At 47.4% G+C, this 14,498-nt stretch overlaps 1 protein-coding gene across 1 annotated transcript in view; it reads left to right on the top strand.

Moving 5' to 3' along the window:
- SNX6 (sorting nexin 6) overlaps nucleotides 1-14,498 on the top strand; it is a 206,696-nt gene that overhangs the window by 44,707 nt on the left and 147,491 nt on the right. The window contains exons 7-11 of the mRNA XM_069209106.1: nucleotides 6,650-6,745; nucleotides 7,525-7,630; nucleotides 8,638-8,713; nucleotides 9,519-9,558; nucleotides 10,504-10,590. Coding sequence (XP_069065207.1) covers nucleotides 6,650-6,745; nucleotides 7,525-7,630; nucleotides 8,638-8,713; nucleotides 9,519-9,558; nucleotides 10,504-10,590 — 405 coding nt within the window. The remainder of the gene's footprint in view (nucleotides 1-6,649; nucleotides 6,746-7,524; nucleotides 7,631-8,637; nucleotides 8,714-9,518; nucleotides 9,559-10,503; nucleotides 10,591-14,498) is intronic.

The following is a 14,498-nucleotide window of genomic DNA, read 5'->3' as shown; positions in this document are numbered from 1 at the left end:
ACACTGCTTGCCAGCTTGTGTGTGCTAGTGAGGACAAAACGAGTAAGTCGACATGGCACTCCCCTCAGGGTGCCATGCCAGCCTCTCACTGCCTATGCAGTATAGGTAAGACACCCCTCTAGCAGGCCTTACAGCCCTAAGGCAGGGTGCACTATACCATAGGTGAGGGTACCAGTGCATGAGCATGGTACCCCTACAGTGTCTAAACAAAACCTTAGACATTGTAAGTGCAGGGTAGCCATAAGAGTATATGGTCTGGGAGTCTGTCAAACACGAACTCCACAGCACCATAATGGCTACACTGAAAACTGGGAAGTTTGGTATCAAACTTCTCAGCACAATAAATGCACACTGATGCCAGTGTACATTTTATTGTAAAATACACCACAGAGGGCACCTTAGAGGTGCCCCCTGAAACTTAACCGACTATCTGTGTAGGCTGACTAGTTTTAGCAGCCTGCCACAAACCGAGACATGTTGCTGGCCCCATGGGGAGAGTGCCTTTGTCACTCTGAGGCCAGTAACAAAGCCTGCACTGGGTGGAGATGCTAACACCTCTCCCAGGCAGGAATTGTCACACCTGGCGGTGAGCCTCAAAGGCTCACCTCCTTTGTGCCAACCCAGCAGGACACTCCAGCTAGTGGAGTTGCCCGCCCCCTCCGGCCAGGCCCCACTTTTGGCGGCAAGGCCGGAGAAAATAATGAGAATAACAAGGAGGAGTCACTGGCCAGTCAGGACAGCCCCTAAGGTGTCCTGAGCTGAGGTGACTCTAACTTTTAGAAATCCTCCATCTTGCAGATGGAGGATTCCCCCAATAGGGTTAGGATTGTGACCCCCTCCCCTTGGGAGGAGGCACAAAGAGGGTGTACCCACCCTCAGGGCTAGTAGCCATTGGCTACTAACCCCCCAGACCTAAACACGCCCTTAAATTTAGTATTTAAGGGCTACCCTGAACCCTAGAAAATTAGATTCCTGCAACAAGAAGAAGGACTGCCCAGCTGAAAACCCCTGCAGCGGAAGACCAGAAGACGACAACTGCCTTGGCTCCAGAAACTCACCGGCCTGTCTCCTGCCTTCCAAAGATCCTGCTCCAGCGACGCTTCCGAAGGGACCAGCGACCTCGACATCCTCTGAGGACTGCCCCTGCTTCGAAAAGACAAGAAACTCCCGAGGACAGCGGACCTGCTCCAAGAAAAGCTGCAACTTTGTTTCCAGCAACTTTAAAGATCCCTGCAAGCTCCCCGCAAGAAGCGTGAGACTTGCAACCCTGCACCCGGCGACCCCGACTCGACTGGTGGCGATCCAACACCTCAGGAGGGACCCCAGGACTACTCTGATACTGTGAGTACCAAAACCTGTCCCCCCTGAGCCCCCACAGCGCCGCCTGCAGAGGGAATCCCGAGGCTTCCCCTGACCGCGACTCCTTGAATCCAAAGTCCCGACACCTGGGAGAGACCCTGCACCCGCAGCCCCCAGGACCTGAAGGACCGGACTTTCACTGGAGGAGTGACCCCCAGGAGTCCCTCTCCCGTGACCAAGTGGAGGTGTCCCCGAGGAACCCCCCCCTTGCCTGCCTGCAGCGCTGAAGAGATCCCTAGATCTCCCATTGACTTCCATTACAAACCCGACGCTTGTTTCTACACTGCACCCGGCCGCCCCCGCGCTGCTGAGGGTGAAATTTCTGTGTGGACTTGTGTCCCCCCCCGGTGCCCTACAAAACCCCCCTGGTCTGCCCTCCGAAGACGCGGGTACTTACCTGCAAGCAGACCGGAACCGGGGCACCCCCTTCTCTCCATTCTAGCCTATGTGTTTTGGGCACCACTTTGAACTCTGCACCTGACCGGCCCTGAGCTGCTGGTGTGGTGACTTTGGGGTTGCTCTGAACCCCCAACGGTGGGCTACCTTGGACCAAGAACTGAACCCTGTAAGTGTCTTACTTACCTGGTAAAACTAACAAATACTTACCTCCCCTAGGAACTGTGAAAATTGCACTAAGTGTCCACTTTTAAAACAGCTATTTGTGAATAACTTGAAAAGTATACATGCAATTTTGATGATTTGAAGTTCCTAAAGTACTTACCTGCAATACCTTTCGAATGAGCTATTACATGTAGGATTTGAACCTGTGGTTCTTAAAATAAACTAAGAAAAGATATTTTTCTATATAAAAACCTATTGGCTGGATTTGTCTCTGAGTGTGTGTACCTCATTTATTGTCTATGTGTATGTACAACAAATGCTTAACACTACTCCTTGGATAAGCCTACTGCTCGACCACACTACCACAAAATAGAGCATTAGTATTATCTATTTTTACCACTATTTTACCTCTAAGGGGAACCCTTGGACTCTGTGCATGCTATTCCTTACTTTGAAATAGCACATACAGAGCCAACTTCCTACAGATGATGTCTCAAAGTGCATCTTTCATGTTTTTATTTTATATATTTAATCTGGATGTGCTGGCATATTGTACTCTAGGAGACTACTAAACCTCTGCAGGTGCATGTGTGGGAGCCCCTCTGTAGTAACATCTTTAATTCCAGTGGCATATGCCACCTTCTAGTAAGGTCATACTAAAATGGCGCTGAAAGTGCACCAGTGTCATGAAAGTGGGGAAGTCGATTATGGACTACAATGTGACATTACAGCATCCGCCTGAGCACTGCTTTGCAGAACTGCTGCAAGCACAAAAAGAAACCATTTTGACACAAGGAAAAACCTACTTTTGTATTAGATAAGTTATGCCTAAATAGTGCCTTCAACACCCTATGGCCTGGTGGGAGCATAATGTAAATGTCGAAACAGGACCAATATTGGAATTGGCATCTTCCTGCTGTGACAAGAATAGGAGTGGTGCGTCACTATATCGGTTTCGATAATCTTCCCCTTTTGAAGATGACCCACATTTTCCATATGTTGGCCCTGGGAAGGGCCAGTGAAATAATCTGTGCTTTGTTTTGTTACTTAGCCAAAGTCTTGTATAGTGTTGTCTGTTTTCTACGTATGGCCGAGAAATGAAGCTGTCCATCACTTGCTGAAGCCTGGATTGCTTTCAAACCAGTTCTTCTAGGCGACCCCTCCTCTAGTGACTGCAAGTAACTCTCCTGCTCTGCTGATTACATGTTAATACCTTTCTCGGGAGAACAAAAAAAGCTTGGCTTGCCAGCATAACCTATCAGGAGAGCATGAGCCGCAGCTAGTTATCTTGGATCATGGAGGGAGTAGAGTGATGATTGACGAGAAGAAGGGACAGGCAAGTAGTTTTAGATTATCATGTTTTAAGTAAATGGGTTTTTGCTTAGATGTTCACCTTTCGTACCTGCTCCCAGTCAAGGTGTCCTCTGCCCTCACAGGATCTGGCCTGGGGTGAAAATTCAGTATGGGTTTTTTCCCTATGGAAATGTTCTTATTTTAATAAGGCAGCCACTGGGTTGGCGGAGCTGCCATCTTGAAAGACCCCCAAAGGAGATATTTTTGAGATGGCTTCACTGAGAGAACATTCAGTGGATAATGTTGGGACTTCTCACACATCACTGGCCTGTGACCAGAGTTGGAACGGCTGAAGAGGGTGATTTATTCAGCCTTCCACAGCTATCGGTGCCCTGCATTCTACTGCATGACATGGAAACTGGCAGGTAACCAGGAGAAAACACTTCAGCATTCAATAAAAGTTGTGATTTGGAACAATTTTGGCCTCTAGAAAACCAGCAGAAGATACGGTGGCTATTTGAGAAAAGCACAACATTGACAGGCAGATGTCCTGCTTCGTCTGACTCGAGTGTGTTTGCAGCGAGAAATGAAGCCTCTGAATGATCTTGAACGAAAGGGATCCAGCCTCATAGGTGCTCTCGCCCTTGCACAACTGGAGGATTTTGAGCTTTGAATTTTTTTTTCAATAATGGAGGTGAAACTTGTGACTGGGGATAGGCGGCAAAGTAATCCCAGTAAGCTCATCAGCTATGTTTTTCATATTTGTTCTACTAGGAGATTTTGGCACCAGATCTCAAGGCTTCCGCCAGACCCTGCATTAAACATATGTGACTTCCTGGGACACTCGGTGGCGCAGCACCCCGCTACTGGCACATATCTTTCATTATTTTTGCTCCAGCTGTGTAGCGGTGCTTTGTGCTCCATCCCCAAATCCACAAGGCAGAGAGACCGTTGATGCCAAAAAGGGAGCTTGTGAATGTGTACCATGTGTAGTTGGTCCACAATCCAAGTCATAATGTGTATATTTTGCGATGTGCACAGTGGTGCTTTCTACACCCTCCTAAGCAGATTGCTGGCAAACCACCTATCCGCCTCCCAGCGGGTAGAAAAGCTGTTAGTATTGATGGTGGGCAGGTTGCAACTCTGCCCCATGTGCGTTTGACCCATTGTTCTCAGTTTTTTTCATTTCATGTGGTGTCAAGTGTGTTTTCTGGTGCAGAAAAATTGTTGTGTCTTCAGGGAAATGTTCACCAGTGCCAGGGATACTGTTTCTACAAGAAAGAATAAACTTAGTGCTGTAGTGGTGGATTTCTTGTCAGGCCCCTCTTTCCTGTGGAGATCCCCTTGCAGAAATCCATGTGGGAGAAATACCACTAAAAAGGTGGGGGCTTCCTGTTTGTAATGCCACTTCTCCCGTTGCCATCGATACGCCTTGGTCATCATTGCTGAAAAAAAGGAATGTCTTGGGAAGGAGTTCTTCTCTGAGCCGAGGTGGGGCATGAGCGGGGAGCCCTCTGGCGCATGTGCCACCAGGCTTGAAGACTTCGAGTGCAGGAATGAGCTGCACGTGTCCATAGCAGCATCTGGGCAGAGCCAGTCTAGACTTGGTGCAGTCTAGTGAGCCGTCGAAAGGTGTTCAGAAACTGCCTGCTTGTTCCTGCTAGGAAGACGAGATGGTCCCTGGACTGCTCCACTCTTCCTTTTTGCCCCAGTTGTCTACAAACCTCTGGTTGTTCTCGAGATTTCCAGATTGTTTCTACAGGATTTTGCCTTGAAGTGAGAACTGTCCCTTCGGCCTCATGTTCCTGTTTTGTTGTAACGGAGCGTGTCAATGGAAAGATTTCCTTGCTTTGGCTGGTGGTGTAGAGTTTTTTTTCTTTGCGAGGCACTGCGGCCTAGACACAAGACTTGGAGGAATCAGACCATGGTACCTGAGTTTTTGCTGATCATGTGCTTTGTTTCCGTAGAGGTTTACCTGGTAGTCAGTTGACTATTACCCAAAAACAAATCCATTGGCGTATCTTATAACAAAGCTCTTAGGTTCCCTTTCCTTGATGCACCAAGACTTCTCACTGCGTTAAGACAACTGAGTTTATAATTTGGATAGTTGGTTTTCATGTCCTCACCCAGACTAGGGTTCTTGTACCTCACGGTCTGAGTCAAAAGGCAAAAATTGTCCTAACTCTAAAGACCGCCATCACAGTCAACTGTAATTAACATCAAGGCACTAGATTCCAGACCAGGCTTGTCCCTTGATTGTATGAAAAGGTTTTTTTTTTTTATTTTTTTTTTATGGTCCCAGCAGCTTCTTTGGTGAGACTTCTTACGTAAAGGTTACAGCAATTTCCTTTAAATAGCTGGTCTTTACCTTGTAGGTCAGCATTTTAGTGGCATATTGTGAAGTGCATTTTTCCAGACTACATGAGTCTGGAAACGCACTATCCTTTATCACATAAAATCTGCGTCTTGTTTAGCTAGACTAGTAAATTTAGGAATAGTCCTAGCACGTGATTGCATGATCCTACGCTTTGAGTTGCGCTCTGTCATTTGATTGTCATTCCTCTTGCATTCTCTGCCTTCTTCGTGAATGCAACCAAAGCGTTATTTGTTTGTTTCTGTTTATCTTCTCTACGCATAGTTTTTGCAATTGTTTTTTATTTAGAATAGAATTCACACTGCTGCCAGCTGCTCTTGGCACAGAAAATAACATCAGATGTTCATAGCTAATGACAGATATAATTCACAATTGTGTATCTGAACAAAAGTGTACCCTGCTTAAACGGCCAGCTATACCCGCCCTTGTGACCATCATGGTGGTGACAACGGTCAGTGACTAGCAGTGAGTATTAGGATATTCAAGTCTAATCTGCTGGATGGGCTCATCCTATGGTGGTTCTAATTAAGGCACTGCCCTTCCTACAAGTCCAGTTTAGTCTCCAGACTTAGAGAATATTGTGCTGTTTCCATAATATCAGAGGAGATGCTTCCTTTTCAAATGTACTTTTCTAGTTGGATAGGTGAACCTTTGTTTCAGGCCTTCGAACCCCAGCAGCCGGTTGTACTCATCCCAGTGCATTGTATGTGTTTTAGCTCACGAGGGTTCTCAGATGTGGGCATCATGGTTTTTAAGATCTAGCCGTGTAGATTCCTGTCCTTATCACCATGCGGTTTTATTAATTGGAGGTTTGGACAGCAGCCAGTGCTGTTTTTTTAATTGTAGAAGTAATTTTTATAGATAGGCCATTTGATTTGCCCTGCTTCTGATACAAGAGCTGATATATTGTCCTCTGCTTGACATGTAGGTGTCTAATAGTTATATTGCTCTTCAGGTGGTGTGCAGATCTCCCTTTCCAAACCTTTCTACAACAAATGGCAACGTGCCGTGCAATGCCCTTCGCAGTTTTACAGCACCAGGTCTCCCTTTTTCTTCTTTCAGTTGAGTGTCCGTGGAAAAAACAAGAAAGAAAAGCTGGAAGACTTCTTCAAGAACATGGTGAAGTCTGCAGATGGGGTCATTGTGTCCTCCACAAAGGTGAGATGGGCTTCTGAGGCAAGGTCCACTGCCTGTGGGGACCCTCTGAAAATGATGCACCAGCCACACTTTCTCCATAGCCTTTATCACGGTCCACTCGCTGATGTCACACTCCGCTCGAGGCTTTTCACATACGTCTAAACCTATCTAGGTGTGCTGTAAACCTACTCTGCGCCCTGTGATGGAAGCTGTGCAAGGTGGGCATCGGCTGCGTTTGACATCTTTGTCCTGCCTTTATATTCTTTCATCAGTGATACTTTGATTTAGTGAGCAGGCCAAAGGATGACTGCTAATAAGAACCCCCATAAATCAGCACCCTTTGTCAGAGGCACTTGACAGTGTAAACTCTCTGCTGCATTCAGTAATTCATTACTTCCCCTTGTGCAGCAGTTTTGATCTCTAGTCACAGGGATAATCAATTCAGTGACTCCACTGCCAATTGTCTTTTGATTCATCATCTCAGATTTGTTTGAGAGAAACTCCACAAAATAAAATGATGGATGGAGTGTTGAAACGTTTCAAACACTCACCCCCATTCAGATTTGTTTGAGACCCAGTATTTGATTGCCTGTGAGAAGCAGAATTGGTCAAAAATAAAGGATCATTTGGCTTCGAGGACTTGAGAGATGGGAATGGGAATAAATCCAGGGTGGGTTGTATGCCTGCTTCAGAATGCTGCTTAACACAGAAGAAACACACAGGGAGAATTTATAACACTTCATATTGTGACCTGAAATCGTGCTGGAGCTTCTTTCCTTATGTTTGTTCTTGTCCTTTAGGACGTCGATGATTTTTTTGAACATGAAAGAAACTTCCTGGTGGAATATCACAACCGAGTGAAGGATGCGTCCATGAAATCTGATAAAATGACTCGGTCACACAAAAGTATGTAACTTTTACGAGGTCCAATTTTAGAATGGACATGGAAAATCCCATCTCCAGCAGTTCTGTTGCACTGGCCTTAAGGGGCCAGTCTCCTTTGGTCCCTGTGGAGCTCAGTCTACAACTTAAGACACTCTGTGCCTATTTAGAGGTTCTGTACGGCTGAACTCATCTTTTTGATAGCAGAACCTGAAGCCCTTTTGGCACAACTTCCAGTCCCAATTCCTTTTTGGCTCTGCTGATAACTAAGAACTTTAAATATTACTCAAAGTATAGATGCAATGTACTTCTTTATAGAGGTTTTCATCCAGCTAGCCCTATTCCTCCATCATTCACTTTTTCCTGGCTTGTATTTGTGAGGGCCCAGCAGCTTCCTCAACAATAAAGTTTTACAAAAAACATGACAAAACAAGATGACAATTGGCAAATCCAAAAGGTTGGCAGCCAATGTCAGACCTTTTGGCTTTGCCACTGTTTTTTGAATGCTGGTATCTGACTCAGCGTGTACACAGTTAAAGGGTGATGTTTGAAACGCAAATTGAGCAAGAGGTCCAAGTGGTCCCTGGGTTCAGAGTTCTGCACAGGCTATTGGATGTGGCTGTGCCTTGAGGTATTATTGACTTCTGTTGAAGTCGCAGAGGGTGTAGTGTGTTTATTGGCTGAGCCTGTTTGCGTTTATTTGATATGTTCTGATTGTTAATTAAGTTGCCTTACTATGTAGGTAGCCCAATGCCTTTCAGGACAAATATTTCATCAGTTAATACTGAAAAATGTTTTTTTTGTTTTTTTTAAGTGCGCAGCGGTCCTTTGATAGTGCATGGTGATGTCCTACACTAGTTTTCTAGACAGAGCACTATGTTCATTGAGAGTTTCATAATTGGGCAAGTCGTGCTGGTTTAATTACGTGTGTATTGTCGAGTGGTACTGGAGCTGAACGTGTACAGTGAATGTTTGCAAACGCTGGACATTTCCTAAGAGTGTCATTTCACGCTCTTTGTGCTGTTCAATAGGTGTTGCAGATGACTATAACCGAGCTGGGTCTTCGCTGTATGCCATGGGAACTCAGGACTCGACAGACATATGCAAGTAAGGTTTTCCCTGATGAGTCGGTGAGAGCAAGTCGAACAAAGTTAATACATACTGAGTTCTCTGGAGTCAGCACTCAGTCATGCAACTGTGCAGTGTTTGGGGATTTTCTAAAGTTACACCTTGGGCTATAAAGGACAGTAGCCCCTTCAGATTGAGAGTTTGGTGTGATGTTTTCGTCACACCACGCTGCATTGAGTACATGCCTGTGCACTCTTTGTATTATCGGAGTTCTTGACAAAGCTGAAAGAATATTTGCAACAATAACTGAATGAAAAAGACCCTCTTTGCTGCTTTTATTTTTTCAGTACCAAAATGTGTACCGTATTTGGCATAAAAATTTCAAATTGCAATATCTCATGGTGATTTACAGCAAAGGGATACATGGACAAAGTGATAAATGGTGAAAGAAGTGCCAGAATATTCAACATGGTTGGGTGAGAGGCCATTCTGGACCCAACTCGATGTAGAGGGAGGGAAAGGAGAGGCAGGCCCCAGAGGTGGCCAGAAAACCCAGAGTGAAGATTCACACACTGCGCCCCATCCCATCTCCCCCAACTCAAGGGTCTAACTGTTGATCATCCTGTATGTGCGGGGGGGGTTGGTAAATGACATGTCTGTCCTCTGGTTTGAACAGCTGCTTGGAAGCAGATTAATCCTGGTAGTAACAGCTGTAGAAAGGGCCAGCATAGCTGTTACTACACTTGGTGCCAGTACATGTCCGTCACAGCTTACGTCTTATGTACCAGTACAACCTCATACAGATATTAGTTCAATGTTTGTCTTTTTATATTTGTCTCTCCAGGTTTTTCCTGAGGGTATCAGAATTATTTGACAAAACTAGGGTATGTATTTTGATCTGTTGGTTTTGTCTAGCACAGGTTGTGAATTTCCTTGTTCTGTGTTTTTGTTCCTTTTCTTTTCCTAGTAAATGTTGGTGCCAGTTGTAAACTGTTGATTCATGCATGTTTGTGGGGCTTTGAGTTAAGTGTCTACTATGTGTTGTGAAAGTTTCAGTTTTGTGCTTGATGTGCATTCACATGTCCTAGTTCTGGGGTCGGGATAAGTTGCATGGTTTTCAACCTGGCAAGTAATGCTGGTCTGCCTGTTTTAGTTAGTGGATCTGCATCTGTTCTATCTGTGCACCTGTTGTTGGTTCTCTACCTGGTATGTGTTAGGATTCTGTTCCCTCTTTGTTGTGAATTTGTTGGATATGTTCATAATGTGTGGTGCAGATCTGTTTGGTGCATGTATTATGGGTCTGTCTTGTTTGTGGCATATATGGTCAGTCTGTTAGTTCAGTGGTTGGGATATCGACTGCCTGTCTTCTGTCTGGTATCTCTTGTGGGTTTATTAGTCCTGTCTCTGATACGTGCTATATCAAGCCTGTTCTGATGTGTTGTGGGCATGTTCTTGCTTCTGATGTGTTGTGGATCTGCTCTTTGTATGTATTGTGCACTCAGTGGGCCGGCTGGCTTTATAGCTGATGTATTGTGGACTTGTCTGCTCTATTGGACACTGAGACTTTCCTGAGCTGACTGGCGGACGTCAGGGAGCTGTGTGTTTTTGTGGTGGATCTGTCAGTCCATTGGCATGTGGATGTGTATAGACCTGCGTGAAGGTTGTTGATCTGTTGGTTGGGTGTCTGTCTGTGCCCATGTATCCTCCTGTTCCTGGAGACGTCTGAATATCTCTTGTTAGAGCTGCTTGAAGCTGTTAGCGTTCTGCTTTGTTTTCTTTTCTCTTTTTTACTAATACTTGGTGTCGCTTCTCTTGGTGACCTTTGGCAGAAAGTAGAAGCGCGAGTGTCTGCTGATGAGGACCTTAAACTTTCCGACCTCCTGAAGTACTACCTGCGAGAATCGCAAGCTGCCAAGGTAAGACTTCAGTGGCAGAGTTTCACCAGTGGCAGTCTCCAAAAGGGGAGAGTTTCACCAGTGGCAGTCTCCAAAAGGGGAGAGTTTCACCAGTGCCGGTCTGCAAAAGGGGAGCGTTTCACCAGTGGCAGTCTGCAAAAGGGGAGAGTTTCACCAGTGGCAGTCTGCAAAAGGGGAGCGTTTCACCAGTGGCAGTCTGCAAAAGGGGAGAGTTTCACCAGTGGCAGTCTGCAAAAGGGGAGAGTTTCACCAGTGGCAGTCTACAAAAGGGGAGAGTTTCACCAGTGGCGGTCTGCAAAAGGGGAGAGTTTCACCAGTGGCAGTCTGCAAAAGGGGAGAGTTTCACCAGTGGCGGTCTACAAAAGGGGAGAGTTTCACCAGTGGCAGTCTACAAAAGGGGAGAGTTTCACCAGTGGCGGTCTGCAAAAGGGGAGAGTTTCACCAGTGGCAGTCTACAAAAGGGGAGAGTTTCACCAGTGGCAGTCTGCAAAAGGGGAGAGTTTCACCAGTGGCAGTCTGCAAAAGGGGAGAGTTTCACCAGTGGCAGTCTGCAAAAGGGGAGAGTTTCACCAGTGGCAGTCTACAAAAGGGGAGAGTTTCACCAGTGGCAGTCTACAAAAGGGGAGAGTTTCACCAGTGGCAGTCTACAAAAGGGGAGAGTTTCACCAGTGGCAGTCTACAAAAGGGGAGAGTTTCACCAGTGGCAGTCTACAAAAGGGGAGAGTTTCACCAGTGGCAGTCTACAAAAGGGGAGAGTTTCACCAGTGGCAGTCTACAAAAGGGGAGAGTTTCACCAGTGGCAGTCTACAAAAGGGGAGCGTTTCACCAGTGGCAGTCTGCAAAAGGGGAGAGTTTCACCAGTGGCGGTCTACAAAAGGGGAGAGTTTCACCAGTGGCAGTCTGCAAAAGGGGAGAGTTCCACCAGTGGCGGTCTGCAAAAGGGGAGAGTTTCACCAGTGGCGGTCTGCAAAAGGGAAGAGTTTCACCAGTGGCAGTCTGCAAAAGGGGAGAGTTTCACCAGTGGCAGTCTGCAAAAGGGGAGAGTTTCACCAGTGGCAGTCTGCAAAAGGGGAGAGTTTCACCAGTGGCAGTCTACAAAAGGGGAGAGTTTCACCAGTGGCAGTCTGCAAACGGGGAGAGTTTCACCAGTGGCGGTCTACAAAAGGGGAGAGTTTCACCAGTGGCGGTCTGCAAAAGGGGAGAGTTTCACCAGTGGCAGTCTGCAAAAGGGGAGAGTTTCACCAGTGGCAGTCTGCAAAAGGGGAGAGATTCACCAGTGGCAGTCTGCAAAAGGGGAGAGTTTCACCAGTGGCAGTCTGCAAAAGGGGAGAGTTTCACCAGTGGCAGTCTACAAAAGGGGAGAGTTTCACCAGTGGCAGTCTACAAAAGGAGAGAGTTTCACCAGTGGCAGTCTGCAAAAGGGGAGAGTTTCACCAGTGGCAGTCTGCAAAAGGGGAGAGTTTCACCAGTGGCAGTCTGCAAAAGGGGAGAGTTTCACCAGTGGCAGTCTACAAAAGGGGAGAGTTTCACCAGTGGCAGTCTGCAAAAGGGGAGAGTTTCACCAATGGCAGTCTCCAAAAGGGGAGAGTTTCACCAGTGGCGGTCTGCAAAAGGGGAGAGTTTCACCAGTGGCAGTCTGCAAAAGGGGAGAGTTTCACCAGTGGCAGTCTCCAAAAGGGGAGCGTTTCACCAGTGGCGGTCTGCAAAAGGGGAGAGTTTCACCAGTGGCGGTCTGCAAAAGGGGAGAGTTTCACCAGTGGCAGTCTACAAAAGGGGAGAGTTTCACCAGTGGCGGTCTGCAAAAGGGGAGAGTTTCACCAGTGGCAGTCTACAAAAGGGGAGAGTTTCACCAGTGGCGGTCTGCAAAAGGGGAGAGTTTCACCAGTGGCAGTCTACAAAAGGGGAGAGTTTCACCAGTGGCAGTCTACAAAAGGGGAGAGTTTCACCAATGGCAGTCTTCAAAAGGGGAGAGTTTCACCAATGGCGGTGTATAGTAAGGGGAGAGTTTCACCAGTGGCAGTCTCCAAAAGGGGAGAGTTTCACCAGTGGCGGTGTATAGTAAGGGGAGAGTTTCACCAGTGGCAGTCTACAAAAGGGGAGAGTTTCACCAGTGGCAGTCTGCAAAAGGGGAGAGTTTCACCAGTGGCGGTGTATAGTAAGGGGAGAGTTTCACCAGTGGCAGTCTGCAAAATGGGAGAGTTTCACCAGTGGCAGTCTGCAAAAGGGGAGAGTTTCACCAGTGGCGGTGTATAGTAAGGGGAGAGTTTCACCAGTGGCAGTCTACAAAAGGGGAGAGTTTCACCAGTGGCAGTCTGCAAAAGGGGAGAGTTTCACCAGTGGCAGTCTGCAAAAGGGGAGAGTTTCACCAGTGGCAGTCTGCAAAAGGGGAGAGTTTCACCAGTGGCGGTCTGCAAAAGGGGAGAGTTTCACCAGTGGCGGTCTGCAAAAGGGGAGAGTTTCACCAGTGGCAGTCTACAAAAGGGGAGAGTTTCACCAGTGGCAGTCTACAAAAGGGGAGAGTTTCACCAGTGGCAGTCTACAAAAGGGGAGAGTTTCACCAGTGGCAGTCTACAAAAGGGGAGAGTTTCACCAGTGGCAGTCTACAAAAGGGGAGAGTTTCACCAGTGGCAGTCTACAAAAGGGGAGCGTTTCACCAGTGGCAGTCTGCAAAAGGGGAGAGTTTCACCAGTGGCAGTCTACAAAAGGGGAGCGTTTCACCAATGGCAGTCTACAAAAGGGGAGAGTTTCACCAGTGGCAGTCTACAAAAGGGGAGCGTTTCACCAGTGGCAGTCTGCAAAAGGGGAGAGTTTCACCAGTGGCAGTCTACAAAAGGGGAGAGTTTCACCAATGGCAGTCTTCAAAAGGGGAGAGTTTCACCAATGGCGGTGTATAGTAAGGGGAGAGTTTCACCAGTGGCAGTCTCCAAAAGGGGAGAGTTTCACCAGTGGCGGTGTATAGTAAGGGGAGAGTTTCACCAGTGGCAGTCTCCAAAAGGGGAGAGTTTCACCAGTGGCAGTCTACAAAAGGGGAGAGTTTCACCAGTGGCAGTCTGCAAAAGGGGAGAGTTTCACCAGTGGCAGTCTGCAAAAGGGGAGCGTTTCACCAGTGGCAGTCTACAAAAGGGGAGAGTTTCACCAGTGGCAGTCTACAAAAGGGGAGCGTTTCACCAGTGGCAGTCTACAAAAGGGGAGCGTTTCACCAGTGGCAGTCTACAAAAGGGGAGAGTTTCACCAGTGGCAGTCTACAAAAGGGGAGCGTTTCACCAGTGGCAGTCTACAAAAGGGGAGCGTTTCACCAGTGGCAGTCTACAAAAGGGGAGCGTTTCACCAGTGGCAGTCTTCAAAAGGGGAGAGTTTCACCAGTGGCAGTCTGCAAAAGGGGAGCGTTTCACCAGTGGCAGTCTACAAAAGGGGAGCGTTTCACCAGTGGCAGTCTACAAAAGGGGAGAGTTTCACCAGTGGCAGTCTACAAAAGGGGAGAGTTTCACCAGTGGCAGTCTCCAAAAGGGGAGAGTTTCACCAGTGGCAGTCTACAAAAGGGGAGAGTTTCACCAGTGGCAGTCTGCAAAAGGGGAGCGTTTCACCAGGGGCAGTCTGCAAAAGGGGAGAGTTTCACCAGTGGCGGTCTGCAAAAGGGGAGAGTTTCACCAGTGGCAGTCTGCAAAAGGGGAGAGTTTCACCAGTGGCAGTCTGCAAAAGGGGAGAGTTTCACCAGTGGCAGTCTGCAAAAGGGGAGAGTTTCACCAGTGGCGGTGTATAGTAAGGGGAGAGTTTCACCAGTGGCGGTGTATAGTAAGGGGAGAGTTTCACCAGTGGCAGTCTACAAAAGGGGAGAGTTTCACCAGTGGCAGTCTACAAAAGGGGAGAGTTTCACCAGTGGCAGTCTGCAAAAGGGGAGAGTTTCACCA

Source organism: Pleurodeles waltl, chromosome 9 (assembly GCF_031143425.1).
Source record: "Pleurodeles waltl isolate 20211129_DDA chromosome 9, aPleWal1.hap1.20221129, whole genome shotgun sequence".
NCBI lineage: Eukaryota > Metazoa > Chordata > Amphibia > Caudata > Salamandridae > Pleurodeles > Pleurodeles waltl.
This window is presented reverse-complemented; position numbering and strand designations above follow the sequence as displayed.